Source organism: Bubalus bubalis, chromosome 2 (genome assembly GCF_019923935.1).
Source record: "Bubalus bubalis isolate 160015118507 breed Murrah chromosome 2, NDDB_SH_1, whole genome shotgun sequence".
NCBI lineage: Eukaryota > Metazoa > Chordata > Mammalia > Artiodactyla > Bovidae > Bubalus > Bubalus bubalis.
Window position 1 is genome coordinate 172,687,423 of NC_059158.1, and position 22,259 is coordinate 172,709,681.

The 22,259-nt window shown below is 49.7% G+C and overlaps 1 protein-coding gene across 4 annotated transcripts in view; it reads right to left on the minus strand.

Annotated features, from left to right (window-relative positions):
* ZNF362 (zinc finger protein 362) overlaps positions 1-22,259 on the minus strand; it is a 40,577-nt gene that overhangs the window by 8,170 nt on the left and 10,148 nt on the right. The window contains exons 2-6 of one of the 4 annotated variants that reach the window (XM_025278473.2): positions 18,045-18,169; positions 12,631-12,694; positions 12,206-12,452; positions 8,521-8,842; positions 7,631-7,855 (exon numbers count right to left, since the gene is read on the minus strand). In XM_025278473.2, coding sequence (XP_025134258.1) covers positions 7,631-7,855; positions 8,521-8,842; positions 12,206-12,452; positions 12,631-12,694; positions 18,045-18,082 — 896 coding nt within the window. In that variant the 5' untranslated portion in view covers positions 18,083-18,169. Of the gene's footprint in view, positions 1-7,630; positions 7,856-8,520; positions 8,843-10,384; positions 10,411-11,729; positions 12,115-12,205; positions 12,453-12,630; positions 12,695-13,430; positions 18,014-18,044; positions 18,953-22,259 lie in introns of those variants that run through there. The other 3 variants (XM_006054673.3, XM_044937968.1, XM_044937969.1) reach the window with 3 other exon arrangements.

Below are 22,259 nucleotides of genomic sequence, written 5' to 3' on the forward strand. Positions count from 1 at the left end.
AGCCCCCCACCAGCCTCTGAGCCTTTGCTCATGCCGTTCCCCTAGTTGGGAACACCATTCCCATCTCTCACTAGAAAGGGCTATGGACCCTTCCACACCCAACCCAGATGATCCTCCCCAACCTCCATCACATATTTCCCGCTTTCATGGGATTTTTCACATCCATCGGCCTCCCAGGTCGTGGTAGGAGTTCCTTTGGCCCAGAGCCTGGCTCTGGCCACTGATCTCTCATTATGCATGGCACTCAGCACTGGGCTGGCTCAGAAGGGCTTCAGGGAGCCACAGTTCCCCTGATAACTGGCCCCCAAGTTCTTCAGCCTCTGAAATTCAAGTCAGGGCCATGTCCTCAATTCCAAAATGAGTCATCTCTTTGTAGGGCATCTTCCCACTAGGGGAGCACCTGGCCCCGACTCCCAACATCTGTGGTGATGGAGGGGGAGCGCACCACCGACTCCAGGCATGGGCAGTGCAGGGAGGCAGAGCTGAAATCAGTGCCTCTGGGCTGCTCCTTCACCCCACTAACTGCCCCAAGCTCACCCTGGCATCCAGAAGACTCGCCTTGCTCTCCTGCCTGGACCTCGCCCCACCTTCTTCTGCAGCCTGACTTCCCAACCCCACCCCCCTCCACGCACCCCCACCAAGCCACAGGCTGCTCCTTGGCACTCTGGCTCACATCTCACTTCTGCCTCCTCTTAGCGGGCTGGCCTTGGGCAAGCGACTTTGCCTCCCTGAGCTCCAGTTTCCTCACCTCTAAAATGGGGATAACAGTAAGGATTGTAGGGACTTTCCCGGTGGTCCAGTGGTTAAGAATCTGCCTTTCAATGCAAGGGATTCAGGTTCAATCCCTGGTCTGCAAACTAAGATCCCACGAGGCAACTAAGCCCGCGTGCCACAGCTCGAGCCTGTGCTGCTGCTGCTGCCAAGTCGCTTCAGTCGTGTCCGACTCTGTGCGACCCCATAGACGGCAGCCCACCAGGCTCCCCTGTCCCTGGAATTCTCCAGGCAAGAACACTGGAGTGGGGTTCCATTTCCTTCTCCAATGCATGAAAGTGAAAAGTGAAAGTGAAGTCACCTGTGCTCCCCACGAAAGATCCCACGTGCCGCAACTAAGACGACGCACCCCAAAATATTTTAAAATATGGATTGTTAAGGACTGTAACTTACAGAAAGAGCGTTCCTAAGACATTTTCACAATGTTAGCTTTTCATACACTCATGTCTCTTTTAAGATAATTTATGAAAAACAAAGGGGGAATTTATTCTGTTTAAATAGAAATATCGAGAAATCATTAGTTACCATTTATCCTCTATCCTCCAGGTAAGAAACGGCATGTTACATTGAGTGGCTTAGTCCCACTGTGTTTTGTAACTAAAACCATGATAGACACAGTAAAAATGGACCTTCCTTGAGATGGTTCTCTCTGGCACTTTTCAGATTCATTGTCTCTTATTGAGAAACAGGTTCATGCTGTGTAAGGACTTTATGGATACCCTGTATGTATACAAAGTAGGTATAAGGCGTACCTCGCGTGCCTTACGCGGGAGCGGACGCTTGGAAGCCCTCTGACAAGGAGCGGTTGCTGCTAGGATGTCACTGTCATCGCGCTTGAGAAACCGACCCTGCCGCAATTAGCATCACACACGCACACATCACAAAGCCAGGAGGAGGGAAACAGGCAAAGCCCACTCCGCAGCCTGAATGAACAGGCACAGCCAGGCTCACTCTGTCTAGCAGGTGTTCCCCAAACAGGTAAAAACACCGAGCCCTTTCTCAGACCTCACAAACTAACTCCCTCAACAGGGCTAGTTTATGAGGACTAACCCCCTCATAAAACAAGGTTACCCCTGACTTCTGCGTCATGGCATCTACAGCTGTGTTACCTACAGATGTGTTACCTCATCTACAGAAACACAAGACATCTGCTGTATCTCTACCATGAATAGACTCACTACAAATTCCTGTTCATTTTCTCCTTAAAGACACGTGGTATTTATAACCTACAGGGCTCACCCTTCTGAAGTCTGGATTTCTGCGAACACGTTGCGAGTCACCATTCTCATCTTGTGCCTTCCTTTCACAGATGGAGGTCCCACCCAGACGCTCCAGAGCTGCCAGGCCACTCAAACTACACGAGCCCCCACATGCTTCCAGGCACCTCTCTCTCTCAACTCCCAGGGGGATCCTGCTCAACCTGCTTCTAGCTCCACTTTTATTACTTGACCGGGGCTGGTTCTGTTTTGACATGACCTTCTTTTACCCCCTTTATTGCTGGCACAATGTTGGGAAGATGGATTTGATTATATGCCTTGACCGTCTGGTTCTCGATCCAGGGGCAAAAAACAGGAGTCTCTGTGGAATAGTGGAAAACAAGAAACCTGGAATCTGGTTGCTTCTTTATGTTTGGCTTTTTTGGGTTTGTTTATCTAAAGGATTCTGGGACTTGCGGGCACTGGGGACACCCACCTCTTTGTCACTGGGTTAGGACACATTGGTTTAATTATATACACCACTGCGTAATGACTAATAATTTGTCCTAAATGTTGATAGGACCCTCTTATGTTGCTTGTTTACTTTCCAACCACTATGAACTCAAGTCACTCGGGAAAAAAGAGAGAAGGAAATAAAAACTGTGCCCTCAAGAGCACAGAGCAATCCCTGAACTAGGAACATTCTGACAAAACACTCTCCCCTCAAGGGCCTGTGAATTTTTTGTTTGGTCACGGCCTTAAATAATATTTTCAAACAAACAGCTATTTCTGAAAACACTAGGATTCTAATTATCACTTGCTACTGAGTTTATTTCCTACCAGACTGACGCTCCGACTCTGCCTCCTCTGCCAGCTTTCTCAAATCTAGGCCCCCAATTCAGAATAATAAATTATCAAGGTATCTTTTACACCCAGATGCTCTTGGGAGTTTCCAGCTGGCCACTGGGCAACACCAAAGATTTGCTCCCCAGCTTTACAAATGCTCCCAATGAGGGCACGTTTTGTACTCTTCTCATTTTATTAATTAGCCAAACACTAGAGTACCCGCGGTCTATGAAGTTTCTAGCATAAGAAAGTTGGCAAATCAAAAGAAAAGAAGCTCAATCTCCCTGAGTTAATTTTATGTGTGTATATGTAATTACACATAATTTATATAAATATAATATATAGTAATATAATATGTAATATATAATTACATGTAATATAAATATATATATTTGTGTACTTTTTAAGATGGAGAAAAAAAACACAACAATTTATTTTCATGTACAGAGAGACCAGCACTAGAAGTATCCACAGAGAAATGTCTTTGAAAAAATTTTTCTCCTAGATTTAACTACTTATTGGTGCCAGTCATAACACATGCTTTGACAGTGACCCCAACCTTTTCGGCACAGTGACCAGTTTTGCAGAAGACACTTTCTTCACAGAGGGGCAGGGCGGAAGTCTCAGTATGATTCAACCCGATATATTTACTGTGCACTAGATTTCTATGATTATCACATAATACATAATAAAATGATATATGGTGCATAATATATATGATGACATATAATGAAATAATTATTCAACTCACCGTTATGCGGAATCAGGTCATCAGGCATTAGATTCCCATAAGGTGCACACAGACTAGACCCCTTACATGCACAGTTCACAGCAGAGCTCCAACTTCTTTAAGAATCTACTGCTGCCACTGATCTGACAGGAGGTGGAGCTCAGGTGGCAACGCAAGTGATGGGGAGTGACTGTAAATACAGGTGAAGCTTTGCTCGCTTGCTCACTGCTCGCCTCCTGCGATGCAGCCCAGTTCCTAACAGGCCATGGGTTGCTATCGGTCCATGGCCTGAGGGCTGGGGGCCGCTGTTTTATAAGATCAATTAAAAGATCATGATGATGACTCAGTGCCTTTGCTGCCTATAATATGCTCTGTGGGAATGTGAACTGGTACAGCCATGATGGACAACAGCAAAGAGGTTCCTTAAAAAACTAAAAATAGAGCTACCAGATGACCCTGCAATCCCACGCCTGGGCATATATCTGGAGAAAACATGATCCAAAAGGATCCATGCACCCCGATGTTCACTGCAGCACTGTTTACAACAGCCAAGACCTGGAAGCCACCTAGATGTCCACTGACAGATGAATGGATAAAGAAGTTGTGGTACATATACACAATGCAATATTACTCAGCCATTAAAAAGAATGAAATAATGCCATCTGCAGCAACATGGATGGATGCAGAGATTGTCATCCTGAGTGAACTAAAGTCAGACAGAGAAGGAGAAATATCGTATGGCATCCCTTATATGTGGAATCTACAAGGAAATGAGAAAAATGAACTTACTTAAAAATAGGATAAGGCTCACACTTAAGAGAATGAACTTATGGTTGTCAGTGGGAAGAATGGGGGGAAGGGATAGTTAGGGGGTTTGGGATAGACATGTGCACACTGCTACATTTAAAATGGATAACCAACAAGGACCTACTGTATAGCACAGGGCACTGTGCTCAATGTCATGTGGCAGCCTGGATGGCAGGGGAGTTTGGGGGAGAATAGATACATGTATATGCATGGCTGAGTCCCTTCCCTGTTTACCTGAAACTATCACAACACGTAATCGGCTATACCCCAAGACAAAGTAAAAAGTTTTAAAAAATTTGCTCTGAATCTGAACAACTGATTATACATCACACCTGAACAGAGGACCCCACTTTCCTCCACTCTGATTTTGTTGAGTATATGATAAACAGACCAGAGTCATTCAATCTTGGCAACACATCTGGCTCTCTGCCTCACACTTGCGTAAAGCCCTGCGCTTCAGGTCAGAGCTTGAGTCTTCTAAAAGAAATATCAGAAGCGCATGGCCTCAGGAGAGGACTGGACCAGTGCACTGGCTCTTTACACTTTGGGAAGAGACCCAGGGCACAGGCTTCCAAGATGCCCCATCACCATGACCTACACTGCCTGAGGCCAAGGCAGCCAGGATCCAAGTCCTTAGTCCAGAAGGAGATAACTTCGCAAAGCAGACTAACTCCCCAAGATCAGGGAACAGGAATTACGACCTGGGACTGGATAAAAGTGATTTAATTGCAGTTAATATTCTATCTTCTAACAGAAATAGCTGCTAACTCACGTCCGACTCTTGTGACTCCGTGGACTGTAGCCCACCAGGCTCCTCTGTCCATGGGATTTCCCAAGCAAGAGTACTGGAGTGGGGTGCCATTTCCTCCTCCAAGGGATCTTCCTGACCCACGGGTCAAGCCCGGGTCACCTGCACTGCAGTCAGATTGTTTACCAACTGAGCCATCACCAATATACGAGAAACCCCCCTTTTCTTTCCTTTGATCTACCACTATTATTCAGTTTAGGAGGCTATATTTGAACAAACTGGACTAGAATATTCCTTAAATGGTTCCTTGCTCCAGTTAGTCCTGCAGAATCTATACAAATTTAACATAAAGTGATGAAATATCAAGGAAATTTAAAAATGATAGTTCTATTAAAAAGACATGTAATTGGCCATGTCTGCAAATCTACCCAGAACGATTGCTAAAAAATACTCAAAGTGCCTTTACTGAGACTTGTCCTTCGTAGAACCATTCGTTTCTCTAAACAGGTTCACTGAGAATCTGTCCTCCTTCCTAATGGGATATAACTGGGTAAATCAAATTTTGTAACCATGACCATGCCAGAAATGTCACATTTGAAGACAAATTTCATTGAATTAGGCATGGCAGCGTGATAGCAAGAAACAAGGCCTGTACTTCATAAGTGGGAATACAGCCTCCACAGGCTTCCAGGAAACCGGACTGAATCTATTCCATGGCTTGTGGAATCCTTGCCTTTAAGGTTATGAGCAAAGTCATTCCTGCCAGCCCAGAAACACTGACCAACGAGGGATTCTCCAAACAGATGGTAACTTTCCCATTATAGGTTGTATAGGCACAACCTGAACAAGAGGTGAAATCTGATGGGTCTAGGTTCCTAATCTTACATAGGAACTTAGATAGATCTTTGATTAGATAACACGGTAAGAAAAATCTTTTCACACATACACAGATTAAAATTATAGCCCGGGGATTTAAAAAATCTCCTGACAGAAGTTACCTTTCAAACCTTGGGGGTCACATGCTCTCATTTTAATAACCAAACAAGCAGAGGGACTTTGTTTACTGATCAGCACTTCACTGGGCTTTCCAGGTGGTGTTAGTGATAAAGAACCTGCCTACCAATGCAGGAGACATTAAGAGATGCAGGGTCCAGATCCCTGGGTCAGAAAGATCCTCTGGAGGAGGGCATGGCATGGACAGAGGTAGCTACAGTCCATAGCGCTGCAGAGACTCCAACGCAACTGCAGCAACTTAGCACGCGTGCATGCATATCCATAAAGCTAGCCAAACTTCAAAAAATAAAGTCATGACAAAATCAGAACGTTTCTGAAACTAATCTATGTGGTCAAATCCATGCCTTAGGAGGCATGGGGATGAGAAAAGCAGACTGATGCCATCTTGAGGTCATCCTGTTATTTGTTCCTTACCATCAAACCTACTCATCATGCCTCAAAGTCCGAGAAACAGACCTAACATCTTGCACTCTGGGACAAAGCATACAAAGACAATGGACAGAGATGGATAAATTACAACAACAAAACCAAACCTCAGGTCCCTCTGTCTAGTCTTAGTGCCCAAAAGACAGAAACCCCTGAGCACTTTCTGTGAGTTACGAATTCTGCAGCAGAAACTATTTTATCCTGACTTTCGCAATGCTGATATTGGCAGACAGCCGTGCTTATAGGTACAAGAACCATCATGCGAGAAAACTGCTGGGCTTCTTTCCCTCTGAAGAGATGAACTGTAATTTGGTAACCTTTAGTTTATTTCTTTAAATACTATGGTGTTTTTATTTGGCGAGCCAGTCTGATGCCTGTACTCCCCTGCAAAAACTTTTTTCCCTTAAAACATGTCTATCTCTGAATCTCCCTTTCACATATTCGACTAGACTGCACACCCTAAGAGGGCAGGAATCTGTCTCTGTTTTGTTCACTGCACCGAGGGGCATGCCTGCACATGGTGGGGGCTGTGTAAATATTCATTAAAGGGATGAATCACACGCCCTGGAAAAGTCAGTTCTATTTATTCCACAAATATTAAATAAGTGCTTCAATGCTTATTATGTGCCACCCACTAGGGATGTGGAAATGGAGGAGACTGGGCCCTCACCTTCAAGAATCCTCAATATATTGGGGGTGGTGGGTAAATAACCAGGCAAGTCGAAGACAGTCTACCACTGCTTGGATGGGGAAGCCCAGGGGCTATGGAACCAGCACAGGGGGCCAGGGAGGGCTTCCTGGAGGAGGCTTTACTGAGAGATGGATAAGAGAGGGCCAGAAAAACAAGGGAAAGGAGGGGGATGGTGCATCAGGTAAAGGACACAGCACATGCAAAGACCTACAGATGACAAATGGTGGGCAGGGCAAGTAGTAAGAGCTGAGGCCAGGGAGGACCAAAGAGGCTGTATCACAAAAGGGCTTGTATGCCAAGCAAAGGAGTCTGGGGAAGGCACCTAGAGAAGGGCCTTGCATCGGGCGCAGGGGCTGAGCTGAAGCCAGCTGCAGCGGGGCAGCGCCAGGCTGGCCACTCACCTGGTGTGCTGTTGGAGGTGGGAGAGCTGTCGGAAGGACTTATCACAGTAGGAGCAGTGGTAGGGCTTGACGCCTAGGTGGATGCGCAGGTGCTGGGCCAGGTAGGAGGCGTTGGCAAAGGACTTGGAGCAGTGCGGGCACTTGTGGGGCTTGGCCTCTGTGTGCGACTTGGAGTGGATCTGCATCTCGGACTTGGTGAAGAAGGTCAGCGGGCATACCTTACACCTGCAGGCAAGAGGCAGCTTCACCCTGGGAAGATCCCTCCAACCATGCCTGGAAAGCTGAGGGGAGACCCTCTCTGTCAGAGAGACCTTGCACCAGGGCCAGAGCTTTGGGAGGAGGGTCTGGGGTAGGGGGCCTACAGGCAGGCCCCCAGCCTGGACATCCTCCCAGCGAGGCACACTGACACCAGGCTGGGAAGCAGGCTTCCACCTCACCGGGAAGAGCTTCCTGCTAGGCCGTGGTTCTGGGAGAGGGGCTCCAACACTTGGTGAGTTCTCTGCCCTGGCTATAGACACTTTAGAATCATCTGGGGAGCTTTCTGAAATGGCTCATCCCAGGCCCTCCATATGCCTCCCCTTGATAAGTTAAATCAGAATTTCTGGAGGTACCGCCCTGGCACTGGCATTTCTGAAAAGCTCTCTAGATGATCCTAACATTGAGGGTTGACAATACTGCTTGAAGAGAGAAGGAAATAGACTCTCAAAATCCCAGGCTGTGGGATTTTGGGTGGGAGGTGTCAGGAGAACCCACCCCTCTGGACCACAACCTCCACGTTCAAGCCTCTGGGCCCCCCTCTTTGCAATCCCCCACTGCTAGGCTCCGGAGGCAGCCCTGAGACACCAGGTTCTGTCCCAAGCCCGCTGGACCCCTCCCACAAAGACCCCCACCTGTATGTCTTGCCCTCCTTGGCAGTCTCGCCCGAGGCCAGGATGGGGTAGGGGACTACGAGGACAGGCGGCCCCCCTGGGTTCTCCGCCTTGATCTTTTTCCGGCCGCGCTCGGACTTGGGAGGGCCAAGCAGGCCGTGGCCCTGGATTGTCTTGATGGAGTCCAGGAGGGGGGGGCTGGTGATCCCTGAGATGAGGGTGGGGGACGAGGCGATGAGGCGGCTCTGGCTCGTGGTGGTGGGTGTGGACGGGCTGCTGGTACCCGTGCCCGCGCTCGACTCCGACGTGCTCACAGCCGGGGTCCGGGAGGAGATTCCCAGACCTGTGAAGACATGGGGGTGGGGACAGGGGTGAGGGGCAGCCAGAGGTCAGGTCAGCCCCCACCACCCAGCTGTGTGTCTCTGAGAGGTCTCCAGCTTTTCTGAGCCTCCCCTTCCCTTTGCAGAGTTTTACTCAGGGGTCAATAAATGAGAGCCGTGTAAGATTCTTTAGATATCTAAGGACTGTTGTTAAGTCACTAAGTCGTGCCTGACTCTTTTGCAACCCCGTGATCTATAGCCCACCAGGCTCCTCTGTCATGGGATTTCCCAGGCAAGAATACTGGAGTGGGTTGTCATTTCCTTCTCCAGGGGATCTTTCCCACCCAGAGATGGAATCCCCTGTCTCCTGCATTGGCAAGTGGATTCTTTACCACTGAGCCACCAGGGAAGCCCATCTAAAGACCAAATGAGTCTGATTATCTATAACAGGGGCACTTTGGAAATCAGCCCAACAAAAAACAGACAAACAAAAAACTCTGAAGCACAAAGATGTTCACTACTATGTCATTTATAACAGCAAAAATCAGAGGCAACTGAAATATGCAATATTAGGAAAGGTTTCAATAAATTGTGATTAATTTTCTCTACTGAACATCAACTGCCCGATAAAAAGGAGACTGTAAAATTAAAAAAAAAAAAACATTTAAGGCACAGAAAAAGTTAAGTAGGAGATGGAGATGCACCAATATGTGATATGGATGGTGGAATTAGGGGTAATTTTAAAACAATTTTTTTGGCTTAACTTTCTGATTCTTTGACAATGAACTTTTCTTTTTTTAAGTTCTGTATTAACAGCTATTATTTTAAAAACAAAGGGACTAGAAACATTTATAACATCAAGAAAAGTACACCAAAAAATGAAAATGATATCTATCATACAGTTAAAACTACACTTTAAAAAAAAAAAAAGAAACCCCAAATTTGTGCACTGGAAAAGATAATATCCAGAGTTGACACAGGCATTTGGCGTGTGTGTCATACATGCTGGAGTGTATGCTTATCAACCTTAATAATAAAGGGTGCTTTGGCAACAGCCATTAAAACTTCAAATGCACATAACTTCTGACAAAGTAATTCTAATTCTAGAAATTGCCCATAAAGAGATATTTATTTGCACATAAGCACAAAGATCTGTGTACCTGGACCTTCCATACAAAACTATGATCAGACAAAACTGGACACAGTTTGCTTATCCTCAGTAGGGACTGTGTAAAGAGATGTGGTTCATCACAAGATGAAGAACAGGGAAACCACGAAGATAAGACAGACATGCAGTGATGAGGAAAGAATGCCAAACTGTGCTGCCAGGTGAAAATGCAGACCCTACACAGCATGAACCCACCTCTTCAAAAAATACACGCATCCAAACGACATATGTATGTACAGACAATATGTGTGTGTGTGTGAAAGCACAGGAACAGATCTGAAAAGAGACACACCAAACTATGTGTAAATTGTGCTTCTCTCTAGGGAGGGCAAAGAATTTGTTGGTAAAAGGAGATTTTTCATACGTTATCTGCTTCCATATTATTTGAATTTTTTACCTGGTGAATTCATCCATTTTTTACATCTGTGATTAAAGGATAAAATAAAATAAATACAGAGAAAACATGAAAATGCTAACAATAGTAGGACAAGGGTTAATTTTTTTTCTCCTTTCAGCTTGTCTGCAATTTCTAAATTTTCTATAATGACTATGAATTACCTTTATAATAAAAATGCACTGAATATGTTTATGATAAAATGGTGAGTAGGAAAAGAAATTAAAGGCATGGGTACAGCCTTACCACAAACTCAGCAAAACACACCCCCTGCACATTAAATAACAAACAAAAACGATGGAAAAAGAAGGAAATGGACTAAAGGCTCTCTAAGCTGCTGGGTTACAAGCTGGGGATTATGAGTGATTTTTTTTTTTCTCGGTTTCTCTTTTTTTCCAAATTTCCCTTAATATGCTTATATTACTTTTTTAATATTACTTTTATAATGAAAAAATAAATTTAATAAGGTCATAATAAGGAGGGAATGTGCAGAGGGTGGCTGGAGGAGGCCTGGATAGGGAGGCTCATGGGGCCCCAAGATTCTTGAGCATCTCTGAGAGGGAGGCAGGAGACGCGTCTGGCTGGTGGCAGGGGCCAGCTAGAGGAGGAACAATGGCCCAGTTGCAGTGGCCACCGGGAAAAGCCCACCCAGCAGGCTGAGGTGGGCACCATGTAGCCCAGCCCCATAATATTGCCTAGGATGTCTTTCCAGCCCGCAGCCTCAATCTATCCAGGACTGGGCTCACAGTCAGTCCCCTACCCCGTTCCTCCTATGATTCCATCTCACTGGCAATGCCTGGGTGTCCCCGGTGCCCACCCTCCCACTCCTCACTCCTTCATCCAGCCCAGCACCCAGCCCTGTGGGCTCTTCCTTCTCAGCATCCCTCAGTTCTTTTCCCTTCTCTCCATCCTCTCTGCCGCTGCCTGGCCGACGCCACCACCCTCTCCTGCAGCTCTCCCTGCCTCCATGCCAGTCTCTCACCAAGCCAAGTCTCCACCTCACAGCCAGAGACCTAGCTTTCTAACCTCACCTACTTCCACGGGCTCCCACTGCCTGAAGGTAAAAATCCAAACTGCCCAGGTGGCCCACGGGGTCCTTCACAATCTGGTGCCTCAGCAGAGCCCCGGCAGAGCGACAGGGTTCACGCCTGGGCTCTGGAACCACACTGCCTGTCTTGGCCGCTTACTGGCTGTGAAACTGGGCCTCAGTTCGCTCATCTGCTGAATGGAGACGTTAGGGTGAAGCACAGGAAGCTGCTGTTTTTTGTACTTTAGTCTGTAAAAGGCAGCCACCTCACCGAACGGGCGGGGAGTGATAACACGGACACCGATGAACACAGATGCTCACCTGGAGTTAGCTGCCACGTGATGGTGATGAGTTTCATCACCCTTTGACCTTCGCCACCTGGACGCTGTCCTACTCTTGCTTTCGACACACATCCTCGCTTTGCACGTGCTGCTCTATTTTCCCTCGTCAACCACCAACTCTTCCTCACATGGGGACCCACCCAAGGAAGTCTTCCCTCACCCTTCAATCCCCCACACAAGTCTGGTCAGGGTTCTCCTCTAGATTCCTGAAATTCGCTGGAATTGGCTTCCTTGAAATTCCTGACTTGGCTTCCTTGACGGGCAAGCAACCCAACCTAGGCCCCCTCCGGCTGGCTTGCTGAAGCAGGTCAACAGGTTACAGGATGGCAAGGCTGGAAGCTCCACCCCCGCCCCAGGTCCTGCCTGCCCCGCCCCGCTGCGGGAGACATGGCCACGCCCCTCCCCGGTAGTCCCCGCCCCGTCTTCGCCAGCCCCGCCCACCCGGCCCCTCTGTACCTGTGACCGTGCTGGTGGCCGGCCGCGCGTGCAGCGCCACGTCGGGCTGCGGCACGGCCTGCGGGTGCAGGCCCGGCACCTGCTGCAGCTTCGGCAGCGACATGACCGCTTGGCTGCTCTCGGCCGGCGCCGGTGGCACGAGCAGCGGCTGCTGCGACGAGGCCGATGTAGGCGGCAGGTGAGGCGGCCGGATCTTCTCCGCCATCAGCTGCTCCTTGATCTTGTTAATCAGGACCAGGTTGTCCAGCTGCAGGAGGGAGCGGAGAGGGTCTGAGAGGGCTTGGGCCGTACCCGGCCCCGGCCCCGGCCCCGGCCGCCTGGCCACCCTTGAACCCCTCGTCCAGCAGGCAGCAGCCAAAGCCCGGCCCAAACCCAAGCCGCTCAGAGAAGGAGAGGGCGGCAGGAGGGAAGACGCTCCGTCTTACCTGGCTAGGCATGGTGGGAGGAGGGGGCCAGAAGTAGGGGTTGTTAAATCGAGGCTCGGCCATCCTGCGGGGAAAGAGCGACTGTCACAGGGAAGAGGGCCCTCCCCATCGGCCAAGGGTGAGCTCCCATCAGCTATGCCCGCTCAAGTCTGGGCCAGTGTCTGGGATCCCTGTCCCCGTGGGACCTTCACCCCACAGCAGAGCAGGACTTCCACCAGGCCCAGAGAACCACACCTCCAGTCTGAAGCTCTGGAATTCAGCGTTTCCCACAGTGGGCCCCAGAGAGCAAGGTCCTATCCCGAACAGAGCACCCTCCAGCCCAAATCACCCCTCCCAAATCACCCTGATGCCAGTGGACTAATCCCTGTCCCCCCACAGAGACCCTAGGCTGCAGAGCCAACCCCATGGATTAGACACACAAGTCTGCTGCCCAGGGACAAACTGAGGAGTCCTGGGGTGACCTTGTCAATGGCCGCAGAGCAGAGGCAACCGCCCCTCCCTGATCCCTGCCCTTCTGACCCACAGAACACAGTGGGCAACTTGGGTCACCAGGTAACTGCCTCTGTGTGTGAAGGGCAATTTGGCAGGATGATTTATGGGGACTCAAATGGTTACAGTTTTGCCCTTTGACCCAGGGAATTGTACCTCTGGAAAGTTCTCCTCAAGAAACAAGCATGGCCAGGTACAACATTCTGCTTATAAGGATGTGTCAGAACACTGTACTTAAGAGGGGAATGAAGAGGCTTGAGGCTTGGGACCCTTCAGTAGAAGAATGTGACCATTTGTCTGGTGGCCCTCACCTCTGGCAAGTTCCTGTGCAGTGAGAAGGGCTTTGCAACCAGGGCACTATGAAGGGTGGGCCTTCAGAGTTATCTTTGTCTTCCAGAGGATTCACGTCTTCCTGTGGCCCTACAGTAAGTCAAGAAGTGACTTACAGAGACTGTGCTGGACAGGGGTATTCCATGAAGTCTCGCTCCCTATCAAATTTCTCTTCTTCATCTGTCCCTTACAGAAATCACTAACTAAATGCCTACTGGTATTGGCCGCTTACATGGAACTGCTTCTTTTGACAGGCAAGGCTGAAATGAAGTGTCTTTAACCTTTTTTTCCTGGCTCTACAAGCAGGAGAAGCCCTACTGGAATTGCAGGCAGAGGGTTTCAGGAAAAAAAACCCTCTGGAAGGATACAATCTAATCTCAACACTTTAAGAAAGATCTTTTATATAAATTATTGCTTGTGATCTCTACTTGAAGAGTAGTCACAGGAGCTATTATCCCACTTTTTGGTGAAGAAACTGAGGCTTGGAGAGAGGGGAAGAGACCTGTCCAAGACCACAGGGCTAGGGTGCCAAGAGTCAAAACTAGACATCAGATTTGCTCAAGCTGTTTCCTCCGGGGAATGTGTTTTGCAAACCCCAGCCCTTGGTGGAACAAATATCCACATGCATATGACTCAATACCTGTATATAAAAGTCTTGCCTCTCACTCCCAGCCTGGGGGTCGGTTTGGGTCTGAGTCTGGCCAGCTGGGAATCAGAGTGCCCTCCTCCTGGGTGGCCGGGCAGCTCTAAAAGCCCTCCTGTTTCCGCCACCCACAAACACCAAGCTGCCCTTCTCTCTACCCATCCAACCCAGCCCATCCCTCATAACCCAATACCAGCACATCCTGCCTGGAGTTCTCCCTGACTGCTCCAGGTCCCTGGATCATCTCCTTTCAAAGAAAGACCTCAACACAGTAAAACCAGTGAGGAGGCTGCCGTTTACTAAGTACCCACCTTGTGCCAGGCACACTGACACTAAAAGGCAGGTACGCTCCTCATCCCCACTTTACAACTGAAGTTCAGAGAGGTAGAGTGACTTGGTCAAGGTCACACAGCAAGTAAGCAGGGAGCTGAGATCCCCACTCTGATCTGCCCAATTCCCAACGTCCAGCTCATCAGTCCCTCCAGCTGTTCGGAGGAAGGACAAAGCATCCCAACTAGGATTGTGGACAGGCCCTGTGTTAGGACGGCATGGCACCCACTACCCTTCCATTCAGAAGTCTCAGACCTGTCCCTCCCCTGCTGTTGTCCACTGGGGAAAATGTGAAGTCACCTGAGCTGTAGAGCCAGGGTAGGGAGGCTCCAGGGCTGAGGGAAAGGGGAGGTGGGGAGCTGCCTCAGAGAGGACTGGGAATTGAAGACACCTGTCTCATTCAGCTTGGCATCATCAGTGCCTAGGCCCAAAGGTGATCAACAATGTGAGTTGCGGGATAGAATGAATAAATGAAGGAATAAATAATCAGACTCATTTTAAAGGCAATCCCACACAATTATCCACCACCACTGATGGTGTACAAGGCCCTCTTGTACCCAGCAGCATTCTCACCAGAGCCCCAGGAAGCTGGCAAGATCTGCACCCCCATTTTGCAGAGGAGGAAGCTAGGCCACCACCAGGAAAGCACTTGCTCCTGGCCACACAGATGGGGAAACAGAAGGAAGCACTGCCCTGCAGCATTGGGCATCGGCAATCTGAACCTCCATTTTTCTCATCTGTAAAATGGGATTGACACAGGCCCCTGTGCCTCCTTCCTGCCCTGGCCCAGCGCTCTGCCCACTGTACCCAACTGTTCCTTGGACTGGTCCAGGGGAGCTGTCCTCTCCTCCTCTTGAGTTCGATGCCAGGTCCAGGCTTTCCAAAGCCCCTCACTGGTCAGGAAGGTAGGGGGTCCTATAGCTGGGATAGAGCATCCTCTCTGCCACTTATCAGGCCCCTGATCAGGGAGGGAACCACCCCTAACCCTGGACAGGGAGCAGGGTCTGCCCTGGGTCCTGGAATCTGATCCACACAGCATTCACTCCTCTGTGTCCTTCTCGGGCTGGGCTTAAGGAACTCCATGACTTGGTCAGTGCTCCAGATCCTGGTGTACATCTACCTGTGTTAGGGAAGGCAGGCAGGGGGAGGGGTGGATTTTCTGAGCCCTTATTGAGGGCCCGACTCATTGCCAGACGCGCATCAAGAGCATCTCACATGAGCCCCTCAACAAACCTTCGAGGTGAGTGTGCGTCTGTGCAGTCCTAGTACCTGCAAGACAGGGTGGGAAGGTGGCTGAGGCCAAGCTAAGCCACACAGACCTTGTGTTGAGAGAGATTTTAAGCAGGAGAGAGATGGCTGGATATCTGCTTAGGACAGGTGTATAAGGCAGAAGGGCATCCAGGTGGAGGCAACAGTTTGAACAGACATGGAGCAGGTTTGGGACAGTGAGCAGCTACCCACTAACACCAAAGAGAGCTGGAGAGTGGTGAAGTGGGGAGAGACGGAAGCCAGCCAGCAGCGTCCTGAAGGCTGTGCTAGAGGTTGGGAAGGAATGCTGGCTGTGAGGAGGCATCAGGGAGTGTGCTGGGCGGGGCAGCCAGCTAGCTCAGGACCAAGGTCAACAGGAGGAGCCCGAGGACAGCACCGGGGGACAGAAGAACCGGGGGCAGAGGAGGCTAAGTGTCTAGGCCAGACGGGCAGAGGAGACATGCTGGCAGGACATGCAGACTGGGCTTCAAAGCTCCAGACAGAAGCCAAGACTCTGGGCGGTGGGCCCCAAGATACACAGCCCTGATCCTTGCAGTAGGGCGAGCAAGGTGCCATTTTATTTTTCTTGCTCAAAAAGGTAAAAAAAGTCAGATGGGTCAATGAAACACCTTCTAGAGCCACCCACCCGCCCATCCACCCATCCACTGGTTCTGGATACATCCTCTGAGCCAAACTGGGGACTGGTGCTGGGGAATCGAAGGCAAAGAGAAGAGCCCTGTCCTCTGGGGGCCCTGACCTAAGTGGAGGAAGCAGACACGTGACCCACAAGCTTCTGTGAAAAGAAAGAATTTTGGCCTATGAGACCTGCCACATGCCACCAGGGACCTGGATGTGTTCAAAGCCAATGGGCCACCTCCCAATCCTATCCTTCATGGCCTCCCAGCCACCCTGACCTTTGGAGATCAGTGCTATGAGCCCTGGGTTCCACATCTTCTCAGTCTCTTTCCTAGCTTGCACCTCCACAGCCTAGGCTTCTCGGGGTGAGCGGGAGCCTCCTCCTTCCACCGGCCCCAGTCCCTGGATGGTCCATCCACTCCAGGACTTTAAATACCAGAAAATCCCCAGGTCTGCACCCCTGGACCTGGCTGCCCCCTGAAGCTCCAGGACCACCTTCCAGTTACCTCCCTGATCGCTCATGGGCTGTTCAGTCTGGAGTTGGCCTTCCCCTGGGATACGTAAACCCTCTAGCCACCCCCTCTGAGTAGGGCATCCCAACCTGCCCAGATGCTCCTGCCACGGACACTGACCTCTCCCCTCCCAGCTCAGACCCACCACCAGCCACATCCCCAGGATTCCATTTCCAAACTGAGATCCACTGCATCCTCTTCACAAGTCCTAGCTACTGTCCCCTCACCTGGACCATGGAACAACCTGCCTTAGTTGGAGCCCAGGGCACCCAGGTTCAAATCTTGGCTCCAAAACACTAGCTGTGTGATCTTGGGCAAGTCACTTGTTCTTACCCCCCAAGTCAGGGATGAGCAGCCCAGAGCTCAGGATGCAAAGAAAGGATCAGAGAGGACTTCCCAGCAGAGGTGATACGTGCTTTGGGTCTTAAAGGATGAGTGGAAGTTAGCCAGGCAAAGAAGGAGTGGGGAACATTGCTGGTGGAAGCAGCAGTCTTAACAAAAGTCCCAAGGTGAGAAACAGCATGGTGTGCGAGGGCAGCTAAAGTGATCAGCGAGGACGTGAGACAGGACATGAGGCTGAAGCCATTGGCCACTGCTAGACTTAGAAAGGCAGTTCCTGAATTCGAGGCCTGGGGTCTAGACTTGAAGAAGTTGGGTAATGGGACAGAATCTGTGGTTTAGAAAGGCCCCTCTGCCTGCTGAGCGTAGGTGGGACTGGAGAAGCCAGGAGAGGCGGCAGTGGGAGGGAACCGGTTGAAGGTCCCCAGGGAATAGAATGGAGGTGAGAGGCAGGAGCTACCCTGGGCCAGGGAGGAGAATGACCAAGGAGGCCTGGCTATTTGCTTAGAGCTGGAGACCAAGGAAGCATGCAGGTTGCCCCCCAGCACCACAGTGTGGCCTGGGAGGTCCCCTGGATACCAACACAGACAGACAGAGTCACAGGAACATGCAGACAGACAGCACCAAACTCTGACAGACACAGATCTGTGATCCCAAACATGAACAGATGGGGACACAGCAACTCCCGTGAGCGGGACCCCACAACCTCCAGGACAGAGTCACAGGTGGATGCTATGACAGGAGGGTGGGGGCACAAAGCCCCCAAGCAGACCCAGAGGGAGGCGGTGAGGGGCACTCAGGGGAGTTGGGATGAACACGATGCCTCAGTCACCCAAAGAACAAACCCCTCATTGACAGGTTTCAACCTGGAATCACAGGCTCCTTACCTAGAGTGTCCTTTCCCACTTGGTGAACTTCTACTCATCCTTCAAGACCCAGCTCAAGTGTTCCCTCTTCTACGGAGCTTTCCCTGAACCCCCAGTCAGTCACTCCTCTGTGTTCCCAACAGCACCTTGTATATGGGAATAACAATAACAGTAATAATAAAAATGGCAGCTACTACTGATTTCAACACCTACTAAGTGCCAGGCACTGTGCTGAGTATGTTGCACACATCATGTCACCATGAGACAGGCACCTAACAGAAGAGGAAACTGCAGCTCAGAGAGGTCGGCCAATTTGCCCAAAGTCACACAGCTAGCAAGTGATGGAGTCAGGATGCCACCCAGATCTGGTGCAGCAGTGCAGGGGTGGTCACATTCTGGTGCAGTCATGTTTCCCTGGGTGACTTCCCCACCAGACTGAGCTCTGTACACAGGTAGAGCTGGTGCTCATTCACTTCTGCCATTCCAGCATCTAGTCCAAGGTGGTCTCAGAAACTCTTTGCAGAATGAGAAAGTACAATATCAACCATCTTTTCCTGAACACTTACAGTAGGCCAAGAAAGGTATCAGGGCATTTAATAGCCATTAAACTGTTGCAATAGACCCATTGTACGTATGAGAAAACTGAGGTCCAGAGAGGTTAAGTAACTTGCCTGAGGTCACAGAGCTGAGTCTGGATCGCAAACCAAGTCAGTCCATCACGCTTTCCCAGGAGGGTGGCCCCTGAGGGCAGCCTAGCAAGCTCCACAAAGGGGAACTAGGGGCAGGGGCACTGAGGAAGGGTTACACCAGGTGCCAGGCCCTCCCACCTGGGGAGGTTCAGGCCTAGACAAACAGTCACAAAGAAAATGGGGCAGCCCAAGGGGAAGGTGATTAGCTTTGCCCACTGCAGGACAGAGGGTATATTTAAGCAACTTTTGTCCCACCCACCCCATCCCCAGGCCAGCCCAGATACGTTAAAAAATGAGATTTGCCCAGACCCCATGGCCGCTAGGGAACTAGCTCCCAACAAGCAAATGGGAGAGAGCAGGACCCAAAACTGTCCAGATACTATGATTACAAAGAGGCAAAAATAAAAACCTGCGTCAGAAAAAGCAAGCTGTGGGGAACCACGCCCAGAGGGAGGCTGGCAGTGCTGGGGGAGGTGGCTGGAGCTAACCTGGTTTTTTTGTCTTTGTTTCTCTGATTTCCAAATACTCTGCAATGTTGTTGTTGCTTTTATAATGAAAATAATAAATTTATTCTTTAAAAAAGGAGAGAAAGAAAGTGGTTGGTAGCCGGGGGGAGGGGTGGAGCGACAGACAAGGGTCTGGAGGCAGCGGGGAGCAGGTGGGATCAGGGTCAGTGATGGTGGGTGCTCAGCTGATAGTCACATGCTGAACCCCGCACAGGCCCCATCCTCCAGGCACACAGGACCGGGTGGGTCCTGGCAGGTGTTGGCCAGGATCCATCCGGGAGTATTTCTACCACCTTCCTTGCCCTGGTCCTGGGCCCCTTCTGCTCTGGCCTCAGCTATTCCAAGAGCCTCCTCCGAGGGACCCTCACCTCTACCCACGCCTCACATTCTGTTCTCCTATTGCAGTCCCTCTGCTATTTCTTTTTTTTTTTTTTCCTCTGCTATTTCTAAAATACAAATCAGATCACAACATTCCCCTCATGAGAATCTTCAATGGCTCCCTCGTTCCTTCCAGACCAGGTCTTTGGATTCCTGAGGCCTTCCGTGACTGGCCTCTGCTGACCTCTTTGGCCTCACTGGCTCTTTCCACCTTCTGCTCTGCCCAGCCAGACCAAGGGCTTCCCCAGTGCTCCACTTCCCTTCTCACTTCCTCACCTCTCCCTGGAACTCTCTGCCTTCCCCCATTTCACTGGTTAACTACAACTTACTCCTTAGGCCCCAGTTTAAAGGCCACTTCCTCCTGGAAGCCTTCTGGGACTGCGAGACTATGTTGGGCGCCCCTCTTCTCTGTTCCCTCTGTGCCCTGCATTTCCATCATCAGACACCTGTCATTCCATTTTCTGTCTGTTTTCTCATCCATCTCTGCAGTTGGACATGCTCTCTGTCAGGGCACAATCGAGGCTGAGTCATTTACCTTTAAGCCAAAAAGTACCTGATAAATGTTTGAATGAATGAATAGTCTAAGTAGAGGGAACTGAAAGTGTCATGGCCTAGATAGAGGAAAGTCCCCTCCCCCTCCTCTGAGTCCCCACCACCCACTCTGGCACTACGTTGTCCCCTGTGTTATACTCTTCCCTATTTCCTGTATCTTAAGCCCTATCTTCCTAATTGATCTGAGAAGAGATTGTGTGCTGTAGACTGCTGCTGCTGCTGCTGCTAAGTCGCATCAGTCGTGACCAACTCTATGCGACCCTGTAGACGGCAGCCCACCAGGCTCCCCCGTCCTTGGGATTCTCCAGGCAAGAACACTGGAGTGGGTTGCCATTGCCTTCTCCAATGCAGGAAAGTGAAAAGTGAAAGTGAAGTCGTGTCTGACTCTTAGCGACCCCATGGACTGCAGCCCACCAGGCTCCTCCGTCCATGGGATTTTCCAGGCAAGAGTACCGGAGTTGGGTGCCATTGCCTTCTCAGTGCTGTAGACTAGCAGACCCAAAAAAGTTATTAACATCTAATAAACATAGAACTGGTTCTGCTTCCCTAGCAGCGAAAATTAAATGAGCTTCACATGTTAAAATAGCAAAAAGCAATAAGAACATGGTAATGCTCAATGCTGGTGAGGGTATGGTGAAATTGGCACTCTCCTGCATTATTTCTGGGAGTGTAAATTGGAAGTCATTTCTGAAAACAATCTGGCAATAATGTGTCATGAGCTCTATAAAAATGTTCAAACTTCCTGGTCTAGCGATCCTATTCTTGGTCATCTGTCCCTAGAAAATACCCCAAATATAGACAAAGTTTTATGCACAAAGCTGTTTGCTTCAGTGTTTGTTTGTTTGTTTTTTTTCAGTAGCAAAAATCTGGAACAGCCAAATTTTTAAACAACAGGGGGATGGCTCTGTAAATCATGTTAAACAGTGACACAGGCTATAGTCGTTGATAATAGCCAATGTTTACTGGCATTGTAGTGACTCATTTTACATTCATATCGACCTCACAAAGATCTGAGGCACAGAGAAATTAGGTAACTTGCCCAAAGTCATGCCGTGTGTGTGATCTGAACTCAGAAAGTCAGGCTCCGAAGCTCATGCTCTCCACCCTGACGCTAGATCCATTAGAAAGGATTAAAACCACCCTGCAGTCATTTAGAAAACACTCGTGATACAACAATAATGGGGGTGGGGGGAGAGTTTGAAAGTATTTGTATAGATAGAGCAATGACATCTATATAAAAACCAGGTGCTGGAAGAAAAGATAGGAAGGAAATACCAAAATACTAGCACTGTGTGTTTCGGGCTTGGGGTGGGGACAGAAATGGGGGTAGGTTTTGGTTTACTTCATTTCTCTATTCTTGACTTTTCTGCAGTGTGGCTACATGACTTTTTAAGGAATATTTTTAATAACACTAACAGTTCAGCCAGCTTTGGCCAAGCAAGACACCCCAGCCCCCGCCTATGGTCCCATTAGGATTCTGGCCTCAGGACCTGCAGGTTTACCCAGGAGACCTGAGCTCAGAGAGGGCCAGGAGCTTGTTCGAAGTCCCACAGTAAGCCTCGAGCTCCACTCCAGACTCAAGCCAGGAGTGCAGTCAGAAAGGGATTCCCCTTTCCTATCTGGGGACTTTGGAGCCAAAGTCAGACAAAGGAAAGCCTGTCCACTTTCTCACTCACTCTCCTGTTTAAAATCCTTATTGGGTTGCCATAACTTTGGGAACACAGTTCAAACTCTCCAGGGTGGCCCAGAGGCCTTTGTTAAGGAGGCCTTGCTGGTCACATGCATCCGGACAGGTACATCCCCACAGCATCCCTCCCTCCAGCCTCACTACACTACTCTCAGGTTCCCAAAACAAACTGCTCTCGTGCCACCGTGACTTTGCACAGGCTCTGCCCTTCCATGTGGGGGCCATCACCCAGCGGCTACCTTGTCAGATACCCATCAACCATCAGGAGTTAGGTGAGGTGTCACTGCCTAGAGGAAACCTTCCTGATCACCACCCCCGTCCTAGGCTCTATTTGCAGCCTCTCCCCTGAGCTCTTGCAGTGTCCTGGGCTCCTCCTCCACTGCAACCAAAGCACTGATCCCACTACCCTAGAACTGCCTGGTGA